We start from the raw sequence: 23,217 nt of genomic DNA, 5'->3' as shown, positions 1-23,217 counted from the left end.
AACACCAACGTCATATGAAATAATCGAATTATTTTGTCGATGTCGAATGAACAAGACATATTGTTTTGAACGTTATTGTAATTTATTTTGGTATGTATGAATTGTTTATGCAATACTAGCGAAAATACACATTTTCTCGGACATGATCATCTGCGGGCGCTCTCAAAATCCGTTTCTGCTGCGCACTCGGGCAGGAACGGATTTTTCGAGCGCATGCAGATGATCATGCCCTCAAAAACGTGTATTACCCCGATATTACTGATGTATTTTTGGCGTGGTCGTGTGCTGTTGCGGACGAAGACAACGGAATGCTAGGATGAAACCTTAACTGTCCGGTATGGTGACCAATATCCGAACAAAAGCAATCTTGGTGTAAGGTTATGATGAATACTGGAATTAACATGAGAAGCCGCGTGTCAAAGTCGTACTATCGTGGAGAAATTTCATTATTCTAGTGCTAGTATGTGCGTCGTAGCTTGGTTTAACGCATCACACGAAAAACGATTTTTTAGGTACGCTGTAATAGGTATCTTACCTGTAACCGCTATGTGAGGACGGTGCGTCGGCAAGACATTCGGATGATCAATTAAGAACTTACTAACATAAGTCAATGGCGACTGTCCCGGCTACCGAAGCTAGCGCAGTGGTTTGGTCCACTCGCTTCTTACATTGGCGACTGGGGATCGGTCTCCGCTTGGTACACGTGCCAAATGTCAAATCGGTCGTGAAAATATACCCAGCATATCTTATATTGATAGGTATATGTAGTCGATGACAGAAGGCTGTAAATAGCAAACATAATACTAAGTTTAGATGTTCATAGTTTCTTCGATTTTAAAAAGTAGATTGCCATGACGGGTACATTCTTTTTGTTAATGTGTTCCCCTTAAGGTCGATGCTTAACTCACGAATATTACTGTACAGTGGTCGTGTAAATAATCGCCAAGGCAATAGCAATACAATGGTCTAATCTAACTGTTTCTTTTTTTTTAACTTTACAAGGTTTTAAGTTGTGGATGGTTCTTTCATGCAGGAGTAATAATATCGATGACGATTAAATTTTTTTATGCTTTTGATCATATTGACGATAGTGAAGGCGACATAAATGACTCCGGTTATCAAGTGATAAGACGATATTTGTACTGGTATTTATTACTGAGAACACGACTTGTCTCAAAATACCGCACTCGACTTTTCATGATGGGTTGATGATATAAATGTGCCATGGACCTTACATAAAATGACAAAAAAAAGACATACTCTTTAGTTTTCATTGATTTTTGGTAGAAGTTAAAGAGATTATTGTACTGGCAGTCTGGCACGCCAACGTAAACCTTATTAAATTAAAGTATGCAATTAGGCATAATATTGCTAAAATAAAAGCCAATTGATTTTGATTTAAAGGGATCTTTTCACGTTTTGGTAAATTGACATAATTGAAGAAAGTTGTTTCAGATTCGCAAATTTTCGTTTTAGTTATGCTATTTGTGAGGAAACAGTAATACTGAACATTTACCATGGTCTAATATAGCCATCATATGCATCTTTTGACGATTTAAAAACCTGAAAATGATAAAGCGTTGAAACGCGAAACGATTGAATAATTTGAAGAGTTCTGTTGTCGTTTAATTTTGAGAAACTACGAAGATTGCTTATATAAAGTATAAAAAAGGTCTCTCATACATACATGGCAGGATGGCCGAGTGTTCAAATTGGTTTTTACTCCAGGACTCCGGGCGTCACTGGTTCGAGCCCTGATGCGTTCTACTTCTTCCCCTTTTTTAAAATTTTATTCTTGTTTTTTACTGGAGCTTTTTAGATCCAATCTTTACGTTAATAATTACGTATTTAATGACAAACTTCAAAACATGCCAAAATCTGTGAAAAGGCCCCTTTAAATTGAATATGTATATTATCTACACAGAATAATATTTGCAATCACAACTGACCTTTATTTTTCATAGTACAAAACTTGCATTATTCTGCTGGTTAAATATCACTATGAATTATCTGCCCCTGAAAGATCTTTTATTTTCTATATCGTACAAACTGGGTACCATGTTATAGGGATATTAACATAGGAAAATTATAAACTATAGTATTTTCTACATGAATGCTCATTCACTTGAATATCTGCAGTTCATTTAGAGATATGGAGCTGTTCTAAGCTAACTGAAACTGATTTTTTAGTACAAAAATGTTAAAGGCAGGCAGTGTTATTGTGCATAATAATAGCCAAAGGGCAGTCACCACACATAATGACCATGCAGACATGTATATGTTTCAATTAAATGTATGCATTAGTTACAGAGTAATAAACTTGTTACAGGTAAACATAATCAAAGACCGATGAATGAGTATGTGTTTATCTCGAAGTATATGATGTCCTTTCTGAACCAGAGACTGCATTATGTGCGGACCCGGACTGTGTCCAGCACTTCTACCTGATTAACTTACAAGACAAGAAAGTTGGGACGAATTTTGAATTATAGCTATAATTTCCAGCTATTTCCCTGTAACTGATAGATTTTTCAATTTTTGATTGGTCTTGTTTTGAGGGGGGAAGCCAGAGTACCCAGAGGAAACCCCACCTGTCCAGTAGGGTGACCACCAATCAAACTGACATGCTGCCGGGAACGGGGGTTGAACCCGGGTTGCCTAGGAGAGGAACGAATGTATTAACTACTGCGCTAGCCAGACAGCTCTATGAATGAGCAAACAATATAACTCATTATATACTATAATACAGCGAAATGGTAAATTAAAATGATGCAACTTTTTCGGTAATATGAAAACTCTTTAAAAATGTTTAATTTAAAGGTATTTAAATGGCTCAGAACTGAAGTCATTGAAATAATAATAAAGCCTCTTTGTTAACATGTATTTCCCACCACAGGGAAACCCAGTGTAGATGTTTATGGCGTATACAATTGTATCCCATCATCAGACGTGCATTGTCGAAATAAACCACTGTGGAATAAATTTTCCTTTATTTCAGCAGTGCTGAAATATAGCTGTCACGCGCGGCGAAGAATGTTCATATTACTCGGAATCAACTATAAAGTAATCATTTTTAGTAAAATCGAATCAGATTCAACAAAACAAACAATTTGATACCAAGATGTAATATAGTTTTATCACATAATGCAACTCAAAAAGCAAATAAACATTATTTACAAATATTAAGTGCGCGTACTCGTGACGTCATTATTAACACGTCATACGACACAATGCATGTAGTTTCACGCTAAAGATGCAGTTGTTTAGTGTCTCTTTTTTTCATTATTTCTTAAAAATCGGGGACCTGGAGGTATAATAAACGAAAAAACAGGTTGGTTACTGATCTTTTTGTAATGTATTAGGCTCGACACGATTAAAATAATGAAACAATGTTTGCTTAAAATATCTTTGGAATTTTCCGTCTACTGTAGTTCGATTTTCCTATTCTATGTTTAAAGAAATAATTTACGACTAAGAAAATTGATGGGATAAATCGAATTCTAGGTCGGTGCCGAATAAAGCAAAGTTTATCTTGCTCTGCACGAAGATCTGAACCACTCGCCAAGGCTCGTGGTTCACATTTTCTAAGCCTCGCAAAATAAACTTTGCTTTATTCGGCACCGACCTAGTATTCTCTATGTATTCACAACTCTTTTCTATGATATAGTAAGAGGATGGAATTAAATACAAAGTCTGGTCTAGTTAAAAATGAAGTCTGGTAAAAACACAACCCAATAAAAATGTATCCAACTAGTTTATTGTAACATGCAAATAAAACATTAAACATGCGTAAAATTGTTTTTTAAACACACATTTTTAAACCTCATTAGCATTATTTTCATCATCTTTTAAGCAATAAAGTCCATCATAATATTGTCACTTTCTTATTACTTCCATCATCACAGCATCAGACAAAACATCCATTATAATATTCATGCTTAGCTTAACATTCAAGATAAATACTATTCATTCATCTAGTAAGCAAAGCATGGGGCAAAGCATTTTAACAAATGTTCAACAAAACATGTGGCCAGAAGTCGAGGCATGAAAGAACAGACATGTAGTAACATACAATGATGAATAATTCTGCCATCTGGTGCCATATGCCAAAATTATCTTAAAATTACAATGGTTTCCTCTGTAAGGTATAGGAATTCCTTATTGACAGTCTGAAATCTGTTTCTGTATTCAATGGCTGGAAAAGGCAGACTACTTTTATGTGTATAGTAATGTAAATATCCCTAACATTCCACATAACATTGAGAAAACTCTGTCCTTTTTTATTAAAGTTACAGCATGTTTTCTTCATTGTCTACATTATACAAATACTCAAGTTTGCTTTTAAAACATATAATCTGTATTTGTTTTGAAAAGTGTACTGATTTCAGTTAAAATCATACTTTTGAATTATATTGTCAACGTTTTTAAGCTATGCATTAAATGGCGTATTACATGACTGTGTTTACAATACAATCCACTGGAACACCAACATTCCTGTTATTCAGTATTTATCAAGATCAACCATTATTACATTTACTCTAGTTAAACAAAAGGCAAATACGAATAACAGACAGTGGTTTAGAGTCTTGCTAAGTTAATCCAAAACAAATCGTAATGACAAAACAGAACAAATCACTGAACCCACCATGATATATCTATTTGGAGCTCATCTTTTTACAGTCCCTAAGGTGCATATTAAGGTAGCGCACCCCTAATGGGCACATATCCAAATATAATCTAATTAAGTATTTTCTTAATCAACATCATTTCACTGAACTACATGCAAATTTGTAGGTAGGCTTTCCATGCTTTTAAAAAAAATATACCGATTTTTCAAAACCACCACCACGCTCGGCTTTTGTCCAGTTTACTTTCACCCCTGGGGTATATAAAAGTTCCAAAATTCATTCAAATTTCCAAATATGGGCATGAAGTTGGTGTGTACAGATGCAGTAAAGGTGTTTAAAGTTTAAACAAGATGAAATAATTATTCTTTTACAGACATTTATTTTTTACAAATTTTTATCTATGGAAGAGCACCATGAAATGTAAGTGATTTCAGCAAAGTAAAAATTGGGTGGTTAAAAACAAAGTGTCATAAAATTCAAAATAGAATCATTTAAATTATTTTTTAAACTAAGTTTTTATAGAAACACTATATACAGCAAAAATACCAAGAAATAAACAGATTTACCGTTTACTTTTTGAAATAAAAATAAAAATGCAACATGCATCATTCATATTTTCAGCAGTAAATCACCCAATTTAGCCATAACGTTGTTAAAATTTAAAAAATTGAAGGATGTGCATAAAAATTTCAACATATTTAACAATAAACATAGCTTATATGCTATATTAAATCAAATTACGTTAGAAAAGAAATAAAATGCGTCGCAAAAAGTATGCGATGTCGGCAGGATTCGAACCTGCGTGGGCAGATCCCAAAAGATTTCTAGTCCATCGCCTTAACCACTCGGCCACGACAACTTCACGTTAGTGCCAGCTTAAATAAGATATCCATAAGTAAACAGGTAAAAAGGCTCGTCGATCTTTGAAGAAATCGCGAAATCTTATTTTTCAGATGATATTTGGATCAAAGTCAATATTTATTGTAAAAATAATGTATTCTAAAGGAATTACATAAACATATATCAAAATTCGAAGTTTGAAAAAAATCATAAGCATCACTCGGAAATAACCGATCATTGAAGATCGGCAATGATCGTAACATAAATTGAGGGAAATCATTAGAGGTGCGCTACCTTAAGATGACATTACCACAGAACTCCATGTCTAGAAATATATAAGTGCCTATTAAGTTTAACTCAACCAACTCGACTGATATAAGTTGTCAGAACACCATACCAGAACTTGTGTTATTAAATTCAATTTTTATTGGTTTAATATCTTCACGTCAGCAAAATAAAAGCTTAATCTCATTTAACCTGATTGATAAACAAGAGATGTGTTTGTCCATAACACAATGCCCCCTACTGTGCCGCTTTGAATTCATTTTTTTCATTTGGCAGGTACAGATAATTATCTCCCTTTAAAGCTTATTACTTCCCTTGGTTTGTTTTTTTTTACCTTGAAGGATGACCTTGACCTTTCACCACTCAAAATGTGCAGCTCCATTAGATACATATGCATGCCAAATATCAAGTTGCTATCTGAAGCGACATAGAAGTTATAAGCATTTTTCAAAACCTAAACGCAAAGTGTGAATGAAAGACGGACAGTTTGATCACTATATGCCCTCCTTCGGGTGCATAAAAAAACTTAATCATACACCATGCACATACTGTGTTTATTACAAAATGTTTACAAATGATTGAAATATTACTACATGTGTACACCGCTCTATCTTATGTACATTATGTCAATTGGAGACTGGAATAAAATCTTGTGATTATAATAGCTGTCTTTTTTCAAATTGATATTTAGGTAAAAAATGTTTTTTCTTACTGTTTGAGAAAATTAAATTTACACAAAAATACTGTTTCAATATATTTCTGCACTAATTTTTTGTATATTTTTTTATATTGAAGATGTAGCATTACAACTGTTTGATGTGTTTCCAGATTCTCTAAAGCAACTAAATACAACATCGATACACTTCACAGTAGAAACAAAATAATACATGAACTTATCATTCACAAGCCTACATGCAAGTACAAAACACAGTGATAAAATAAATGTAAAATAAATGTATAAGGTATTAGTCTTTGTACATGTGTATATAGTTGGCATATTAACACTAAATGTGTTTATCACAATATATAGTTTTAACTTGTATAATTAGAAGCAATAATTAACAATTGCAAACAAAATTAAGAAAAAAGGGCATGTCTGCAGACAATGATATTTTTAAACAGGATACATTAACCCCTTGTATTGCAGAAAATCAATCATGCCAAGGTTCAACCATGACTGAAAAAATCAATAATAGGATCACAAAACACTTGAGAAAGTCAAATGTACATAAAAAACATTCCAAAACACGTTTTCCCATTCATTGCCAAAATATACTATAACATTTACAACTAATGCAGGTTATGAAATATGATAAAATATTTTTTTTGTAACCACTAAGTTATACATGAACAATTGTATATGTTTAATACATATTCATTAGATTTTGAAAAATCTGTACAAATACGCGTACTGACTGAACAAAAAAACTTCATTTTCGAAAAATACCTTTAACCATTGTCAAAAAAATATCTTTAACCATTATCAAAATTAGAATGTTCACATTTTTTGTCATGGACTAAAAAAGTAAATGTACAACTCACATTTATCAGCAAATAATGCTTATGACGTAGACTATTACTGAAAGTACCTTTTCATTTGCGAATTATCATCATTAGGAATTGATAAAATTATAAAACTTTACAAACGCAAAACGATTGAATCATTTGAGTTTATATGGTTATATTTTGTGACCATACATGGATTGCTTATATAAAGTAAACAATAAATTACGTTGAGCACAGCATGGATGGTCGTGTTGTTTTGGCATTAGATTTTTACTCCAAGAGTCGGTGATTTGCGCCCAGGTAGGGATATTTTGTTTGTTTCTTTTTTTTTTATAATGGAGATTTTTAGTTGGGATGTTTACATTTATCAAATTAAAGCACTAAATGACAAACTTCTAAACATGCCAATATCTGTCCATTTAAAACTGTGATATAGTAAACACAAAATGTACCAGATGTATAAATTTGTAAAAACGGTTAAAAGAAACAACACACTATTTTTGTTTAAGTACAACAAAGAACTCATTAAAGTTAACAGAAATCTTCCTTCATAAGGTCCTCCTCAGGTGTGGAACTGACTGGCCGGGCCAGCCAGATGTTATCGCTGTTGTTGAAGACCTTTTCAAAGCAAGGGGGGGTCCTTCCACTTAGAAGAATTCGCAGGCAGAAGCCATGTGGACAAGGGCGATGATTTTTGATAATCTACTATTTTCTTCAGAGGTGACGGACCATTAAACACATCTTGGGCTGAATTATTGCTGGAAGACTTTAGCCAGTTTGACGGATCAAAGTTTTCTTTCGTAAATCTTTCCAAAGGATTTGTCGATTTCTGTGTCAGTGGGGAAGGTTTTTTGTCCTCACTCAAAAGCCAGGACAATTTCTTAGCCTCAGCATTGTGTTTTTCCAAGAATGAATACACCATAGGAACACAAGAATCCCCCTTGCCACCGTGCAGAAGCCACTTGTTTTCATCTTTGTGAGAAGAACAAGAGAGGTTTGACAAACTAGAAGCCGAGCTTGATCGGGAGGGAAGAGGCTGAGGGTGGAGCCACTTGCCGTCACCATGTTGAATCTGGGGCCAGGAATTCAGAGACAGGTTAGAGGGCAGGTGGGGTCGCAGACGCTCATTGACGCTATTGGTTTCATCTGCTATATGATCCATGTTCTTGCTGGTGGCTCGAGACAGCCACTGATCTAGCTCGCCCCTGATGTTGTTAAAATATCGGCTCATGTTCACAACGATCTTGGGGACGCCAAGGTCTTGACTCTGGGTTGTTGGCTTTTGCAACCACTTCTTGTCTGCTTCAGTCTATCAAAGAGAAATAATGCCTTGGTAATTTTGATATGATCTTAGTAAATCTTGGAAAATATTAGTATGAATATCGCCCCATTGGTGCAAAAAGGAACCATGTGCCTACTAATTTCAATGTCACATGGTACCTTTTTTGCACCAAGGGGGCGATATATTAGTCTTATTTCCTCCTTATATTATTCAAATTAGTTTTGCATTAAAATGTGCATCATTTACTAAGAAATAACAGAGAACTTGCATTGATGCTTTTTAAGTGTGACCTTGACCTTTGAACTAGAATCACCTATAGCATTTGTGATGCATCATGTCCTCATAGTGATTATTTGTAGCAAGTTATTTTAAGTCTTAAGTATAGGGGTGGTTCCAAATATTAAGATATGAACTGGTTTAGTATCCAGATAGTAAACAAGAGGGCTAGATTGCTTGGAATTGTTAACCTGGTTTCACATTGTGATTATACTAAATAGCTGGAAGGTTTTTTAAAGGGGTTATTATGCCCATTAAGAACAAGAAACCGTCGGAGACGGTAGATGCTCCCAAAAGTTTTTTTTTGTCACAATATTGCACTATATATTCAGATAAAAGGAAACGTCTAGTAGTTGGGGGGACAAGAATTGCACTATATGTACAGTTTATAGAAAATTTCAAAGGGCCATAACTCTGTGAAAAATCATCCAACCAGAAACCGGCTGATAATATGCACATCTCCTCTTGGTAGTGAAGCTTCCCATAAAGTTTCATTGAATTCCGGTCATTAATTGCTAAGAAATAGCATGGACAAAAATTGTTCACGGACTGACGGACACACACACGGACAGACGAAGTGGCGACTATATGCTCCCCCCAAAATTTTAGGGGGAGCATAAAAACAAGTTACTCCCAGGATGGGCCCATTTTGCCCCCGAGGGGCATAATTTGAACCAATTTGGTAGAGGACCACTTATTTTGTTCATGTCAACAAATTTTGTGGAGGACTACTTTACAATATTACATAATAAAAACTAGACCTCTTTGCAATAGTCATTTTAGTGGATTACACTTTTCAATGTTTTATAGTGCATGTTGTTGTATCTATAATAATCTATTCATGGTGATTTCTTAAGGATTAAAAGCCTCAATTGTTCAGAGATAGTAATTTAGATTTTGCTTCAAAAGTTTCCAGTTTCAAATCCAAGTGAAAGCAATTTTCTTATTCCACATGTCTTCTTGTTATAATGATTTTGTAGGACTTTTAAAACATCATACAAATATTTTCAAAATATGAAAATATGTCAGAAGTCCTTTTTATAATCCAACTAACCAGCAGGGTGACGGCAGGTTTGCTGGAAGGTTTAAAGCACCTCGGAGGGGAAAACCAGGCACCATCTAATGGTCGACAGTCATCAAAGCCTTCACTGCTGTACTGGGTCTGAGTTTCTGAACGGCATACACAAATATTATTGGCATAGTGAATCTTGTTATCCCCACGCTTTTTGAAAAAAAGGTGGGGATATTGTGGTGATCTCCGCCGTCCGTCCGTCCGTCCGTCTGTCCGTCCGTCTGTCCGTCCGTCTGTCCGTCCGTCCTGGCCACTATCTCCTCCTACACTAAAAGCACTAGAACCTTGAAATTTACACACATGGTAGCTATGAGCATATGTGCGACGGTGCACTATTTGGAATTTTGATCTGACCCCTGGGTCAAAAGTTATAGGGGTTGGGGTGGGGCCGCGTCAGAAATTATCACTCATTTTTTTAGGTTATTTTACATTTACTTCTTTATTTCTACACCGATTCACTTCAAATTGATACTGGACCTCACCTATGACAATACGGTCAATCTCAACCATGCATGGCCCCATTCCCAACCCTGGGGCGCCCCGCCCACATAGGCCACACCCACCAAAAATTTCCATTTACTATAATTTTTTCATTTCTACACGGATTCACTTCAAATTGATACTGAACTTTTGTTATGACATTAGGGTCAATCTCAACTATGCATGGCCCCAATCCCAACCCTGGGGCGCCCGCCCACATAGGCCACACCCACCAAAAAAATCCATTTACTATAAAAAAAATTTAGGTTATTTTACATTAACTTCTTCATTTCTACACTGATTCACTTCAAATTGATACTGAACCTCTCTTATGACAAAACGGTCAAACTCAACTATGCATGGCCCCGTTGCCAACCCTGGGGCGCCACGCCCACATAGACCACACCCGCCCAAAATTGCCTTTTACTATAATTTCTTCATTAATACACTGATTCACTTCAAATTGATACTGAACCTCTCTTATGACAATACGGTCAATCTCAACTATGCATGGCCCCATTACCAACCCTGGGGCACCCCGCCCACATAGGCCACACCCTCCCAAAATTGCCTTTTACTATAACTTCTTTATTTTTACACCCATTCACTTCTAATTGATACTGAACTTCTCTTATGACAATACAGTCAATCTCAACTATGCATGGCCCCATGATCAACCCTGGGGCGCCCTTGGGTCAAACATGCGGCGTGGGGATACGCGTCGGCCTCTGCCGCGCCATTTCTAGTTAAATAATTGTTTTTGCTAAGACAGGAAAGCTTTACTCAGCCTAGCTATACAGTTGAATCTGTGGTCAATAACACCTGCAATTAGCAACTACCTTGACAACCATTAATAATTGTCACAATTTAACATAGTTTAGGCAAAATTGCTAGTATGTATCCATTAATTTGCAAGCCCATTGTTATCTGGTCATATTTGTTTTGTGATAAAACAACTTGATTGTGAATGTAACTGGTAACTATAACCACAAAAAAGAAATTTGATCCAACTTGTGTTTTACTTGGTGATAACTGTCTGCTTATTTCTTTCTTACTCTCTGCAGTTGGCCTTTCACCTTTGTTAATACAATTATACGTTGAATACAATGGATCAGAGACATTTAAGAGTAAAACCATTATACTTCTAAAAATAAAATTATTTTTAAACTACCAAAAAGCAAGGAAAACAGTAGTTATAGTTCTAAGCAGATCATGGTAAATTATATCTTCATTTCAGTTGCACACATTTTGGCTGATTATACAATAATTGAAATAGTTATGCATTATTGTCCATTATAGAATGATAACCAACTCTTTGCCAGTCTAATACATGGCAATTAACAATTACAAATTAACTCCTACACTTCAGAACTTAACAGTTATTAATTGGCAGTACAAAATGATAAATGAACATTTATTTCTCAATGTAAATATTCCTATTAAGAACACATGCCAGCGCCCCCTACCTGAAACCTCATCCACAAAGTCATATTCATCCTCCTCCTCCTCATATGGGTTTTGTTTTATCTTGTGCAGCCAGTTGGCGATGCTGGCGTCCGACGATATGCCCTCGAGCCCCTTTAAGGGCCTGCAACTCTGTGCAGCCAAGGGCACAGAGTGGGTCAAGGTTGTCGTTATGGTGACAGGCTTGCTGGTTGCCGTAGCAACCGGTCTGTGTAACCAATCAGAGAGGTTGTTGGATAGTTTTGGGAAGGTGAAACTTGGTTCGGTGCTTGTTGACACAGATGAGGTGACCGGGTACAGAAGCCAGTCCTCGACACGGGTGGACAGCTTGGGAATGCTAACATTCACCTGCATGACAAACATCAAAATTGTCTTTAAGTACTTGTTGAGATAAATGTGTCAAAACAGAGGACCCTCATGAAACGTGCTTACCGTGCACACTGTAGCTCACTGGTACCCTGGTTTGGGGCTAGTTTTATAATGGGAAACATAAAATATTTCTTGTTTTGTAAGTTCATATAAGGCATTTCACACCATCATATGGGTGTGTCAAATTTGACCCTAGAGGCATAATTTGAACAAATCTAAAATGTCACTGTCCTGCCTGAAATACAAGCCATGTTCCGAATTGTCAAAGAGCATAAGAAGTTCAGTTTTAAAGAATGGTTACTCAACAAGCAAGCTTAATAGGATGTTTAGTCTTGTTATCTTACATTATAGTGGAGATATGCCCTTGACAAAATTTCAGCATGAAAACTCACAAGAGAAATTACTATTATATGCTCATATGAAATGCCTCATTGAGATCTTTCTTCCTATGAAAATTCAAGTTCATACCCAGTAGTTTTTAAATATGACACGTACAAACTTAAAATGTAACAAATTAACTAAGGGATATAATTTTCAAACTATGGAAGAAAGAGTAGTGGTTCTTGGCACTACACATCCAATTAATAAGATCAGCCTGACTATTAAGTTTCAAGATAATATCTCTCATATTGTTTCACACATGTTCCCTACACATGATAAATAGAACAAGACTATTGCCAAGCAATACAAGTCCCCTACCGGTGAAACTCCACCATTTTCAACAGTATTTCTAGTCTATTTATTGCCATAGCAACCAGAATTCTTGACGTAGGAACAAAATGCATTATTCTCCATATTGCCATCTATCCATGTTTCAAGTTTCATGAAAAAACATGAAGAACTTTTAAAGTTATCGTAGGATCCACTCTTTTCAGCAATATTTCTAGTCTATTTGTTAATATTTCTAGTCTATTTGTTGCCATGGCAAGCAGAATTCTTGACGTAGGAACACAATTAAATGACGTGCATAATCTCCATATTGCCATCTATCCATGTTTCACGTTTCATGAAAAAATATGAAGAACTTTTAAAGTTATCGCAGGATCTAGAAAAGTGTGACGGACTGAAGCACAGAGCGCAAACCATAGTCCCCTCCGGTTTCACTGTTGGACAGGGAAAGGCAATAACATTAAAAAAAAGAAAGCAATATTCAAGTTCTTGTAGACTGTATATCCCCATAATGATATCAAGCTTTCTTTTAAGTTTCAATGTCAGAAAAGGAAAATTTCCTCACCTCATGGGAACCATGTTTTTTCATGGATTGGAATCATTTCTCTCTCAGGGGAGAAATCATTAGAACAAATGTTCTGACCAAGTTTTATGATTAGTCTGAAAACAATGTGGCCTCTCAAGAGTTCACAAGTTTTGTCATTTATTTTAGCTAGTGCCCTAGGTTTTGACCCCATTCGACTCAGTTTAAAACTTGGGACAATACATTGTTGGGAACAAATGTTCTGACCAGATTTCATGAAGATTGGACAATATATGTGAACTTTAAAGTGTTCACAATGAAAGTTTTGAAAACTGTTGAGGTACAATGTACGATGGACAAAAAGCAATAAAAAAAGAAGGTTGCCAGAGTTATGGTTCTTGTGCGCTGCTAACCCACAAATACTAAGCAAACATTACAAAGATCTGCTTTGCGCTTTTGAGATGAACATTTTTTTTTACATCTGACAAGGATCACAATATGATATTACATTCCAAACATAAAACCTCAAAGTTTAAATAAGATTTTTTAAGATTTCCATTTTTAAACCCCTTTTTGACCCCATGACCTAATTACTAAAGAACTTGAACCATTTGAACTAATTTCACAGAGGACGACACAAGGAACATCTCTATTGAGTTTTTTCAAATTCTGCCAAGTAGTTCTGGAGGAGGTGTTGTTTAAAGAAAATATTGACGGACCCACACACTCAATCATATCGACAACAGACATCACTGTAACCCAAAAGCTCACCTTGTGCTCAGGTGAGCTAAAAGTAAGGAGAGAATGTAAGCTTAGTGTTGGGAATGAAGTTGTCACATAAAGCTTAGAAACAGGTGTGAGCTCAAATTTAAAAAAAAGAGTTAAATATGGTTTGTTGTTATATACTCGGAAATAAGTTTCAGCATAAGATTGACGGCTATTGCAGAAATAACTGTGAATAATAAACATTACTGCAGTAATAGAAAAAGCGGTATGCCTCAAACCGCATAAATAGCTCAATTACTACTGGTAATTTTGAGAACGATTATATATAAATTATAACCCCAGATGTATACAACTGTAAATCTGAGCCAGCCAAACAAAAGTTTTTCATTGCAGGACATACACTCTGGTGTTACTTTGGAGAGTGGTACCAAACCAATTAGGGAATATGATTACAAGCTTAACTATCCTTTTCACACTTGCTTGCAGACATTCCCAAAAGTGCCAAACTGTCGGACCTGACCAATGTTTAAAAGACAGATCCGATTGAAACTGCCATGTTGGCGGTCTGAATGTCCGGGAAATTATTCAAGAGGAAAAGTTGATTTATTTCCTAGAATTAAAACTTAAAAAGAAAAAAAGTGAGTTAAAATGAAATACCATCAGAAAACATATATAGTTGTTTGTTTGTTAACATTCATGAAAGGTTTTTGCGCATGTGAACCCGTACACTTTCTCCAATGCAATTATATTTATGTAAATAGTCCTTTTCTTGTTTAACGAAAACATTTTCTGCATTTCAGATCATTATACTTGGGGTATTAATGATTCCCTTCGGTTTTAAGTTACCTTTTGAACTAGCCTTTTAATTGATTTATATATCTGTATTGCCAGTTTGTTGACATTTGTATTTTAATTCTGAGTTATGATTTAATTTCTCAGCCGGAAATATTTGTGATTCAAAGTTAAAAAAATCTGATAATTGCTTTGTTATTTTAAAAATGAGTCTGTTGCATTATGTAATTTATATCCCACACGTGTTCTGGTGTTAAGGTACTACATTGATTTGTAACCAGTATAATTGTGTGTTGTGTGAAAATATAGATTGACATTAATCAGTCACTGTCACACTTAACTATCAGTTTCTGAAAACATTTGTTTCAATAGCAATTTGCATACCAGTATACATTTCTAGAATTTTTCAATGAAGAAATTACATTGTTGTTAACTGTTTTGTGGTTTAAATATGTCTTCCTTAGAATACTGTGTGAGAGTATTGTGATTATTCGTATTTATTTTTCCATTTTCATAAGTCAGATTTGTGTTGATTATTTTCATTTTCCATTTCATTTTTCCAATTATCATCATGTCAATTGACAATAAATTTTAGTCTGTGACTTGATGTTTCCTCCCTATGAATCTTAGTATGGTCCAGCAAGTTTACAAAGTTCACAGGACTGGATGTCTGTGAATGTCTGGGCCTAGAAGAAAGTGGTATCAAACCTATAGGGAACAAAGATGATCATAAACTATCCCTTACACAAGGTGTGTCAGTCCTGGTGCGGCTGATCTCCTCAACAGTCTTGTACAGGATGTGATGTTCTGCATCCTCATACTCCTCCAGGTGGCGTGGCAGGCTCGGCGCAGGCTTGTCAGGGGCCATGAACGGGGAGGGTAGGGGCGGCACACTCGTGTGGTCAATCTTCCCATAGTTCAGTATTGCCTCGCGCAGGCTTGCTGGGTCAGACTTGAACGAGAGGTACGGGGTCTCCTCCGGATTTAGGTCTCGCATGTCTAACCTGAGTAAAAACAGAACGTTGTTGGCATGTGTATCAGTCATTCCACCCTCTTAATGAATTGAGTAAAAAAAAGAGAAGAGATTTAAAACAGACATGTTTAATGTTTTAATATGTTTTAAATGTGTTTCCTTTAACCTCAAAAACTAAACAAGAGGAAAATAAGGATCCTTCAGTGCTCACCTGAAAAACTTCGGCTCAGAGGCATAATACTTGAGTACCCTGGTTTGGAGCTTATTTGACCAACATACACACAGACAAACATTGTTAAAGATCACTTAGCCAATATATCTACCAATATTAACATATGTTGGCTTTTTCATTTATTTTTGATTGAAAGGTACTTTGCTATTTAAGTCTTTATATACCACCAGAAAAAGATCTAGAGTTCAATTAAAGGGTGCTACCATCTGCCCCTTATTGGTTTCCTTCACCTGGAACTCTAGTTTGGTAAAAAAAATAATAAGAAAATCTGTTAATTTTTAGTATATGTTTGCAAATATTTAATATTTTTAAGTTTAAGAAAAAGAAATTCCACACTTTATTTTAATTATTTGAAAATGTGAACAGATTTGCTTTGGGCTTTCAATGCCACGCTTGTTAGGAAGCACCCTGTACCTTTTGCAATTATAGATCATTCTATACATCATGTCACTCCTTGTAAGTGGCCACTTATTACTCACACAAAAAGATTTTTAAAGATTATCCCTGTGATTTTAAATGTCAAACTGATAACTTATGAGAAGAGACTACTGTTGGCTCAAGGGGTAAAATTTGAATAAAATTGATAAAGAACCTCTACATAACCACAAGGTAACACAACATCATACGAAAACCTTTGGCATAGCAGTTTCAGTCAATAAGATTTTTAAACGTTTTTCCTAGATATATTTCTTTGTAATAAATGGTGAACCTTGGAGCCTGAGTGAGGCCAGATTTAACCCCAATGGCATATCTGGCTGAAACACTGGATCCACAGAAAATTCACAAACTGGATATATTAACTATGCTTTTGTCAGAAGCAGGACTTGTAATTAGTTATATTTTTCATTGCATAAAAAACAGCATTAAGTTTTTAAACTCACCATAATTTTTGTAAGGTTCAATGGGAATTTGCATTCTTTTCAAACCAGTTGAAACAATGTGCGCAGCACACAAAAGATTTTTTTAAATAATACAGGCAACTCAAAATAAATTACAGAAAAACAATTAATAAGATAATGTTACTACAATTACAATTAATTTATTACATGTATCATATTTACATCTTTTCTGTCATTTTTCTCTATCAAATATACAAACAGCTGATAACCATCTAGGTTAATGCCCCATGATAGATAGAGCATGATATATAAAGCTGTCACTTATGCGTGACCAACATAGTGACGCATGGACAGCTATCCACCATGTCAATGCTAACCAATAAAGAAGAGGTCAAGTGCACTAGGTCAGGCCTTGCCAGCTACAAACAATTCAAAGTTGTTAATAGATGATAAGGGCAGATAAAACCCAGTCCACTGGTTAAAGATGCATTTGCAATTGTGGTCATTTAGATGGTTTGCTGTTTAATATTTACAATCATAATCATTAATCAGTAGATTGGATGTACAAACTATCCTGATTTCTATACATAAATACCCAAACCAGCATTTTCATCCTTTCAGTCGCTTACTTTGCCTCCATTTCTTTTGGCTAATGACCACATAAAATGTGACGCAATTGTGAGTTAGTAAATACTAACTGCAGGGTTAAGTGTTTTACAAATGGGCTGAGGAAAACAGCCCTGTTTGAACTGGTTAAATGACAATTAAAAATACAAATCAGCAAAAAGATACCTATTCAGGTTAATTATATGTGTTCACAAAGTCTAAACTATGCACTGCAAAAGATATGTGCCATGGACTCAAAAGAGCTGTAAATTTTCAATTACCTACATCAGTTTGTCCTGATAAATACGATAATTTTCTTTTATTCTGAAAATTGTATTTTTCATAAAAGAAAACATGCATGTGTAATTCAAACATAAGTGACATTTTTAACTTTGAGATATAAATAAACGAAACATAACACATTACAATTAGTGAATGACAAATATGGATAATACAACCCTTTTCATTAATGAATTAGTGCATAAGAGTGTACACCCCCCCCCCCTCAACTTGCCTCCACCCCAAAACTTGAACTCACTTGGCCATGTTTCTAGCCAGGCTGCTGTCCCCGGCTCCCTCAGGCAGATGGGCAGAGCTTTGCAGGACGCCCAGGGTCTTGTGAAGGCGGGCCGACTGCTGCTGTAACACCTCCTCCTTGGCACTGGACACCACATCCAGCTGGTTTAGAAGCCACACCTCCCGATTACGAAGGGCCTCCAGCTGGCGACTTATGTCACACTGGATACGTGACTTGGCCTGCAGACATCAAGTGATATGCTTTTAGCGAAAAAAGGTTTTATGCATTATGCCGCCTGTGTAGTTCCAGACCCTGTCTGCTTTAAAGTCAAACAACATTTTGTGGTGTCCTTAGCAAACATTAAAACGTGTAATCAGAGTATATGGATGTAGAGGCAAATCAGGAGTTACACTGTTGGGATATGTCCTTTGGCCTATTTAGGCACACTCAATTATCAACATTTGGAAAGAAACTGGTGTAGAGATATACACACAGGAATCATTTTTCTACATGGGATATGCAACTTGTGACTCCAATTAAACTGGATGCCTAACCTAGCCTCTCAAAATCAAGTTTCACAAGTTTATAAAATTCCCTTTTTCTGCTCATCCTGCATAACAAGTAATTTTTTCACCAGGATGAGCTGAATATTATGGCTGGTGGATTTACAGTGCAAGTAATCTTTGAATCATATATTAAACCAATGATATGCAAATTATATAAAAAATGTACAAATGGCTAAATCTTGGTTATTTAACAATAAACACAATACAATTATGCAATATTAAATAAAATAAACCATGATAAATATACCATATTTATTAAACAAACCCTTCTTTGAAATAGGACGAGTAAAGGAAAATTACTGAAACTTGTCCCACAAGACGTGCCTTAAAACAGAATTTTCATGCCTTTTGCTCAAACTCTTGGAAGTTGAAACAATTGATAAGCTTAATATTTCATATTTATAATTACTAGACTTAATTTTTTATCATTTCCCATTAGGCTACCTCTGCTGTGTTTCTGCATAGCTGCTTCTTGGCATCGGCTATCTGCCTCAGAGCCTGCTCCAGTGCCTCTATCTTGTTGGACGTCGTCCTAAAACCCACATCTCTGTCACAGTGCATCATGCTGCCTAAGACAGTGTAGTCCTAAAATGTAACACACAGTTTAGCCGCAACACATCAGGCTTCCTGTAGGTAGACACAGGTTATAGTACAGGCCTGTCTTACCTTCTAAATAGCTGTAGCTCTAAAAGTGGTACCCTGACTAGTATAGCAGCCACCTGACTGCAGCAGCCTCTTTTACCACAGGTTGAACTGTTTTCATCATCATCATCATCATCATCATCATCATCATCATCATCATCATCATCATCATCATCATCATCATCATCATCATCATCATCATCATCTATAAAGTAAAATAAATATGGACTCTAGTGTACTAACAAGGTCAATGCTGATGATGCACGACAAACACCTGAAAAATGGCACAAATTCACAAAAGCTAAAAATGAAGAAAACACGGTAAAATATTATTTAAAGATAACAATTCAAAGTAAATTACAGCCAAAGTTGTATTAAATTACTTAAATAAATTTGAAAAAAAACACATTGGAAAGTACCAGTAGCTACTAGTGATTATCTTGAGAAGAAAAGCCAACCAAAGGAACAAGTCCAAAATAAACACTTTCACATATATAAACAACCCACAAGAATGACCAGCAAAAGGCAGGTGCCCAGGTAAGTGACGTCCTTACCCTTACCACCTTTCATCATGAATGGTTCATTAACCTGACTTAACTTTACTTGTATGACCAAATTATTAGTGACCATGACTATCTTCACATATTGATGCAAAGTGGATTTATCTAAATGTCTTGTAAGAATATGTTAAGATACTGTTTCACTACCTGAAAATATCAGTGGACTGTATTGAAGTGATGCATCATGACAGTAATTGGTTATAAGCCCAGTGTTTAAGTGACAAAATTATTGAATAAACTTAGTGAACTTACTAGTATGCACATATGTCACCCAGCACAATACCATGTTATTCAGAAATCCAGAAATTTGTATTCAATTGAAGCTGATCAGTGGTATTTAATTTTAATACATTCAATTGAAAAGTACTATTGATGTTAATTGCTACTATGTGTACAAGAAAGGTTTACATCTGTATTTTATTGGCATGGGAAAACATAAGTTGAAAAAAACCTAAAGGAATGATATCCCAAAAACAAAACCAGTGGGCCATGGGCCCTTAGGCACTCACCCGAGACCCAAAGGAACTAGACTATTCTAAAAGAAGTGCAAACTTATTCATGAACATCGGACTAAAACAGTGACTGACTTATAACACACCACAATGCTAGCAAAGCATATGATATATAAAGAACCATAGTTTTCAATGGCAACAAGAAGCTGTCACAAACAGCATATCCATCCCCGCAGATTTTTTTTTAAAGGGAACAGAACGAATTTGTGATTTTGAATTTCAAAGTGAACAAAACCCGAAAAAACTTCAATCATAACTGAGTGCAGATACTATGTAATTTCAAACAAAGGACAACAATACTTTAAACAAAATTGAGAATCCATGACAATATGCAATGCAGCACTTTGGGATAATTATTCTGTGAATGTTTGACAATTTTAAACGGCATGCAAAATAAAGGACTTGCGCAAATTTGTCACATTTTTACCTTTTACATTTGAAAACAAAAGGTAACACAAAAGGATTGTTCAAATACAGCGCAATGATGAAACTTTTACAAATGATGCTGACTATTGGTCTGTACAGATTTGGGAAAAATTTGGTGCAAAATGTAGCATTTGTGCACAGGAGCTTCTATATGTATTTTTTTAACAAAGGGCAAAGTCTTCCTACAAAATAAAAGCAATAGATAAAGCTTGACATTTGACAATATGCACTGTAGCACTAGCAGTTAATTACTCAGTAAAAGTTTGATGAAAATTGCATGCAACATATTAAAGAAGTGCAAATAAGCGTGTTGTATGGTGTTTTTTTTAAGGGTAATAACTCTGAAAAAAAAGCCATTGCAAAACCTTTACATTCTACACATAAGCGCATGGAGATAAAGTGAAGACTTTCAATCAAGTTTTTAACTGTGACTTATAATTAATAAGCTGATTATCATAATTGATAATCAGAGAAAGCAAATGCTTGCTACATAACATTGTGTATTGATTGTTTTCATATCAACATCATAAATAAACCCCTGATATTACATATCGTGAATGCACTCTCGTCTGCTGGGTTACCATTATACAGTTATACAGCCAATGGTTGTCATCACAATAATGTGATGTGTGAATGCTGCTGTTGTCTTCTCTTTGCCAGGGTGAAATATGACCCTTTTAGTGTAAATTATGTATACAACTTACAGCAAGTCAGCAAGGTAAAGGGAGAAACAGAAAATGAAGAGATACAAGGTAAATTTTTGCTGATTGATAATTATCATCATCCATTAATATTGACAGTTATGCTGCTTTTGATCCTAGTGGTATTGTAATTTTTCTCGATTGCTCCACAGGAGTTTGAAATTCTATCAATATAGCTAATCTAATGGCTAAATAAATAAAAAATATACCCCTATATAGTATAAAGACTACAGGATACTATATAGGGGTATATATTTTTTTATTTAGCCATTAGATTAGCTATATTGATAGAATTTCAAACTTCTGTGATTGCTCTGACCTTTTATGAGTAAATACGTACAGCGACCATGAGTGTTAATAGCTGGGAGTTGTATTATTACAACTAAGTGAGTTTGATGAATAATGTATAAAATTATTTGAAAAAAAAAGATCAGTTGAAAAGATCAATTATCCCACAATATTTCGATTCTAACAAGATTATCTTCTTATTTACTGGTGATAAAAGAGTAATTCATCAGCCTGTATACAATATAATATCAGTTCAAAAGACTTTTAATATAACTTATAAGAAACTAATTGATCACATATCTTTTATCAGGCTTTTTCCGCCCTATGCCACGGGTCCGAAATTCGGCCCCATTCCCAATGCAAATCTGGTTGTTTTTTTCCTAATTGAAAAAAAAATCCCAATTCAAAAAAAAAAAAATTTTTTTTTTTTTTTTTTACCCTTAAATATATAAGTTGACCTGATCCGGTGTCGAAAATAGAAAGTATTGCATAATTAAATTATCTGTTGCCTTGAATTTGTTTTAAAAACTGTAAAATATGTAAATGATTATTTAAGACTTTCCTTATTTTCCTCAAAATTCGGCGCTTCGCGCGATTTTTTTCACCTTTTCACCAAATTAAGATTAAAAAACCTGCACTTATCACACATGTTCATAATATTTTGTAAAATTTTAATAATAAGTTATCCAAATAGTCGTTATTTACCAGTTAATGGCTTCTTTGAAATAATAGAAACACTATTTATATGCAATAATTTTTCCCAATTGAGCCAATTTTGCGATTATTTTTTTTCCCAAAATGGAGGTTTTCACGACGCGAAATTCCCAAAATTCCAGTGTGGCGTTTTCCCAAAATGGAGCGGAAAAAGCCTGTTTATTAATGTACTTTTAACTGGTTCCTCTCACAACAAACTTTACGAAATATATGTCAGGAAAATCAAACTGAAACTACTGTATGTATCAGTGCAGGGACCTAGGCTATACAAACTTGTAAAGATCCCTGATCAGTGGTTGTCCATGTATGATTTAATGTGATGTAGATCTGATCAAGGAATTTCACTGTCTGTCAATTTAACACTTCAAACATTTAACAAAAGCGTAGGAGGTAAAAAAACAACACTACAGTATTGAATCAATTCATAGATACATCCTTATGTGAAAGTTTTCTGACAAAACGACGTTAAACGTACAGAAAAATATCAACACTAACCTTTTTGAAAAGATCTTATCCACTATCCTTTCTTGTTTGTATAGGTCCCTGTATAGATCCCTGAAGCAAACAAGGGCTATTCGATAACTGTCAAACAACTGACATTGACCTGTTTTTCAATGTTGTTGACGTCACACGATCATGATACACGTGAAACGAGGAAATGTGAAGGACATCATGATCACGTTGCCAATCCCACACGCGATCATTAGCATGCGTCGGCATCTTCCGAGT

The 23,217-nt window shown here is 35.1% G+C and overlaps 2 protein-coding genes across 4 annotated transcripts in view; one reads left to right on the top strand and one right to left on the bottom strand.

The window, feature by feature from the left end:
- Positions 1-2,959: 2,959 nt before the first annotated feature.
- The window catches only part of LOC127865789 (p53 and DNA damage-regulated protein 1-like), a 30,055-nt gene continuing 9,797 nt past the window's right edge, over positions 2,960-23,217 (top strand). The window contains exon 1 of one of the 2 annotated variants that reach the window (XM_052405756.1): positions 2,960-3,331. Coding sequence is in view for 1 of the 2 variants with exons in the window: in XM_052405752.1 (XP_052261712.1) it covers positions 21,411-21,537 (127 nt within the window). In the remaining variant the exon portion in view is untranslated. Of the gene's footprint in view, positions 3,332-21,395; positions 21,538-23,217 lie in introns of those variants that run through there. The other variant, XM_052405752.1, reaches the window with a different exon arrangement.
- LOC127865773 (uncharacterized) lies at positions 3,738-23,151 on the bottom strand. Of its 2 annotated transcripts, none has more exons than XM_052405727.1 (7): positions 22,984-23,151; positions 19,090-19,230; positions 18,101-18,318; positions 15,658-15,916; positions 11,836-12,181; positions 9,872-9,987; positions 3,738-8,568 (listed from the first exon to the last, which is right to left on the bottom strand). In XM_052405727.1, the coding sequence occupies exons 2-7, from the start codon at positions 19,207-19,209 to the stop codon at positions 7,882-7,884; spliced, it is 1,746 nt and encodes a 581-aa protein (XP_052261687.1). In that variant the 5' UTR covers positions 19,210-19,230; positions 22,984-23,151; the 3' UTR covers positions 3,738-7,881. The 2 variants fall into 2 exon arrangements, with proteins under 2 accessions (XP_052261687.1, XP_052261688.1); XM_052405728.1 differs by lacking the exon at positions 22,984-23,151 and adding an exon at positions 19,312-19,469.

Source organism: Dreissena polymorpha, chromosome 2, assembly GCF_020536995.1.
Source record: "Dreissena polymorpha isolate Duluth1 chromosome 2, UMN_Dpol_1.0, whole genome shotgun sequence".
Lineage (NCBI taxonomy): Eukaryota > Metazoa > Mollusca > Bivalvia > Myida > Dreissenidae > Dreissena > Dreissena polymorpha.
The sequence above is the reverse complement of the archived record's forward strand: the minus strand, read 5'-3'. Positions and strand labels throughout refer to the sequence as shown.

Coding starts and splice junctions, on each gene's coding strand:
- LOC127865773 (XM_052405727.1), bottom strand. CDS start 19,209: ATGATGCACTGTGACAGAGATGTGGGTTTTAGGACGACGTCCAACAAG. Junction 15,917..18,100: donor CTGGCTAGAAACATGGCCAA/GTGAGTTCAAGT, acceptor GTTTTTACTCAG/GTTAGACATGCGAGACCTAA. Junction 8,569..9,871: donor AACCTGCCGTCACCCTGCTG/GTTAGTTGGATT, acceptor TCTCTTTGATAG/ACTGAAGCAGACAAGAAGTG.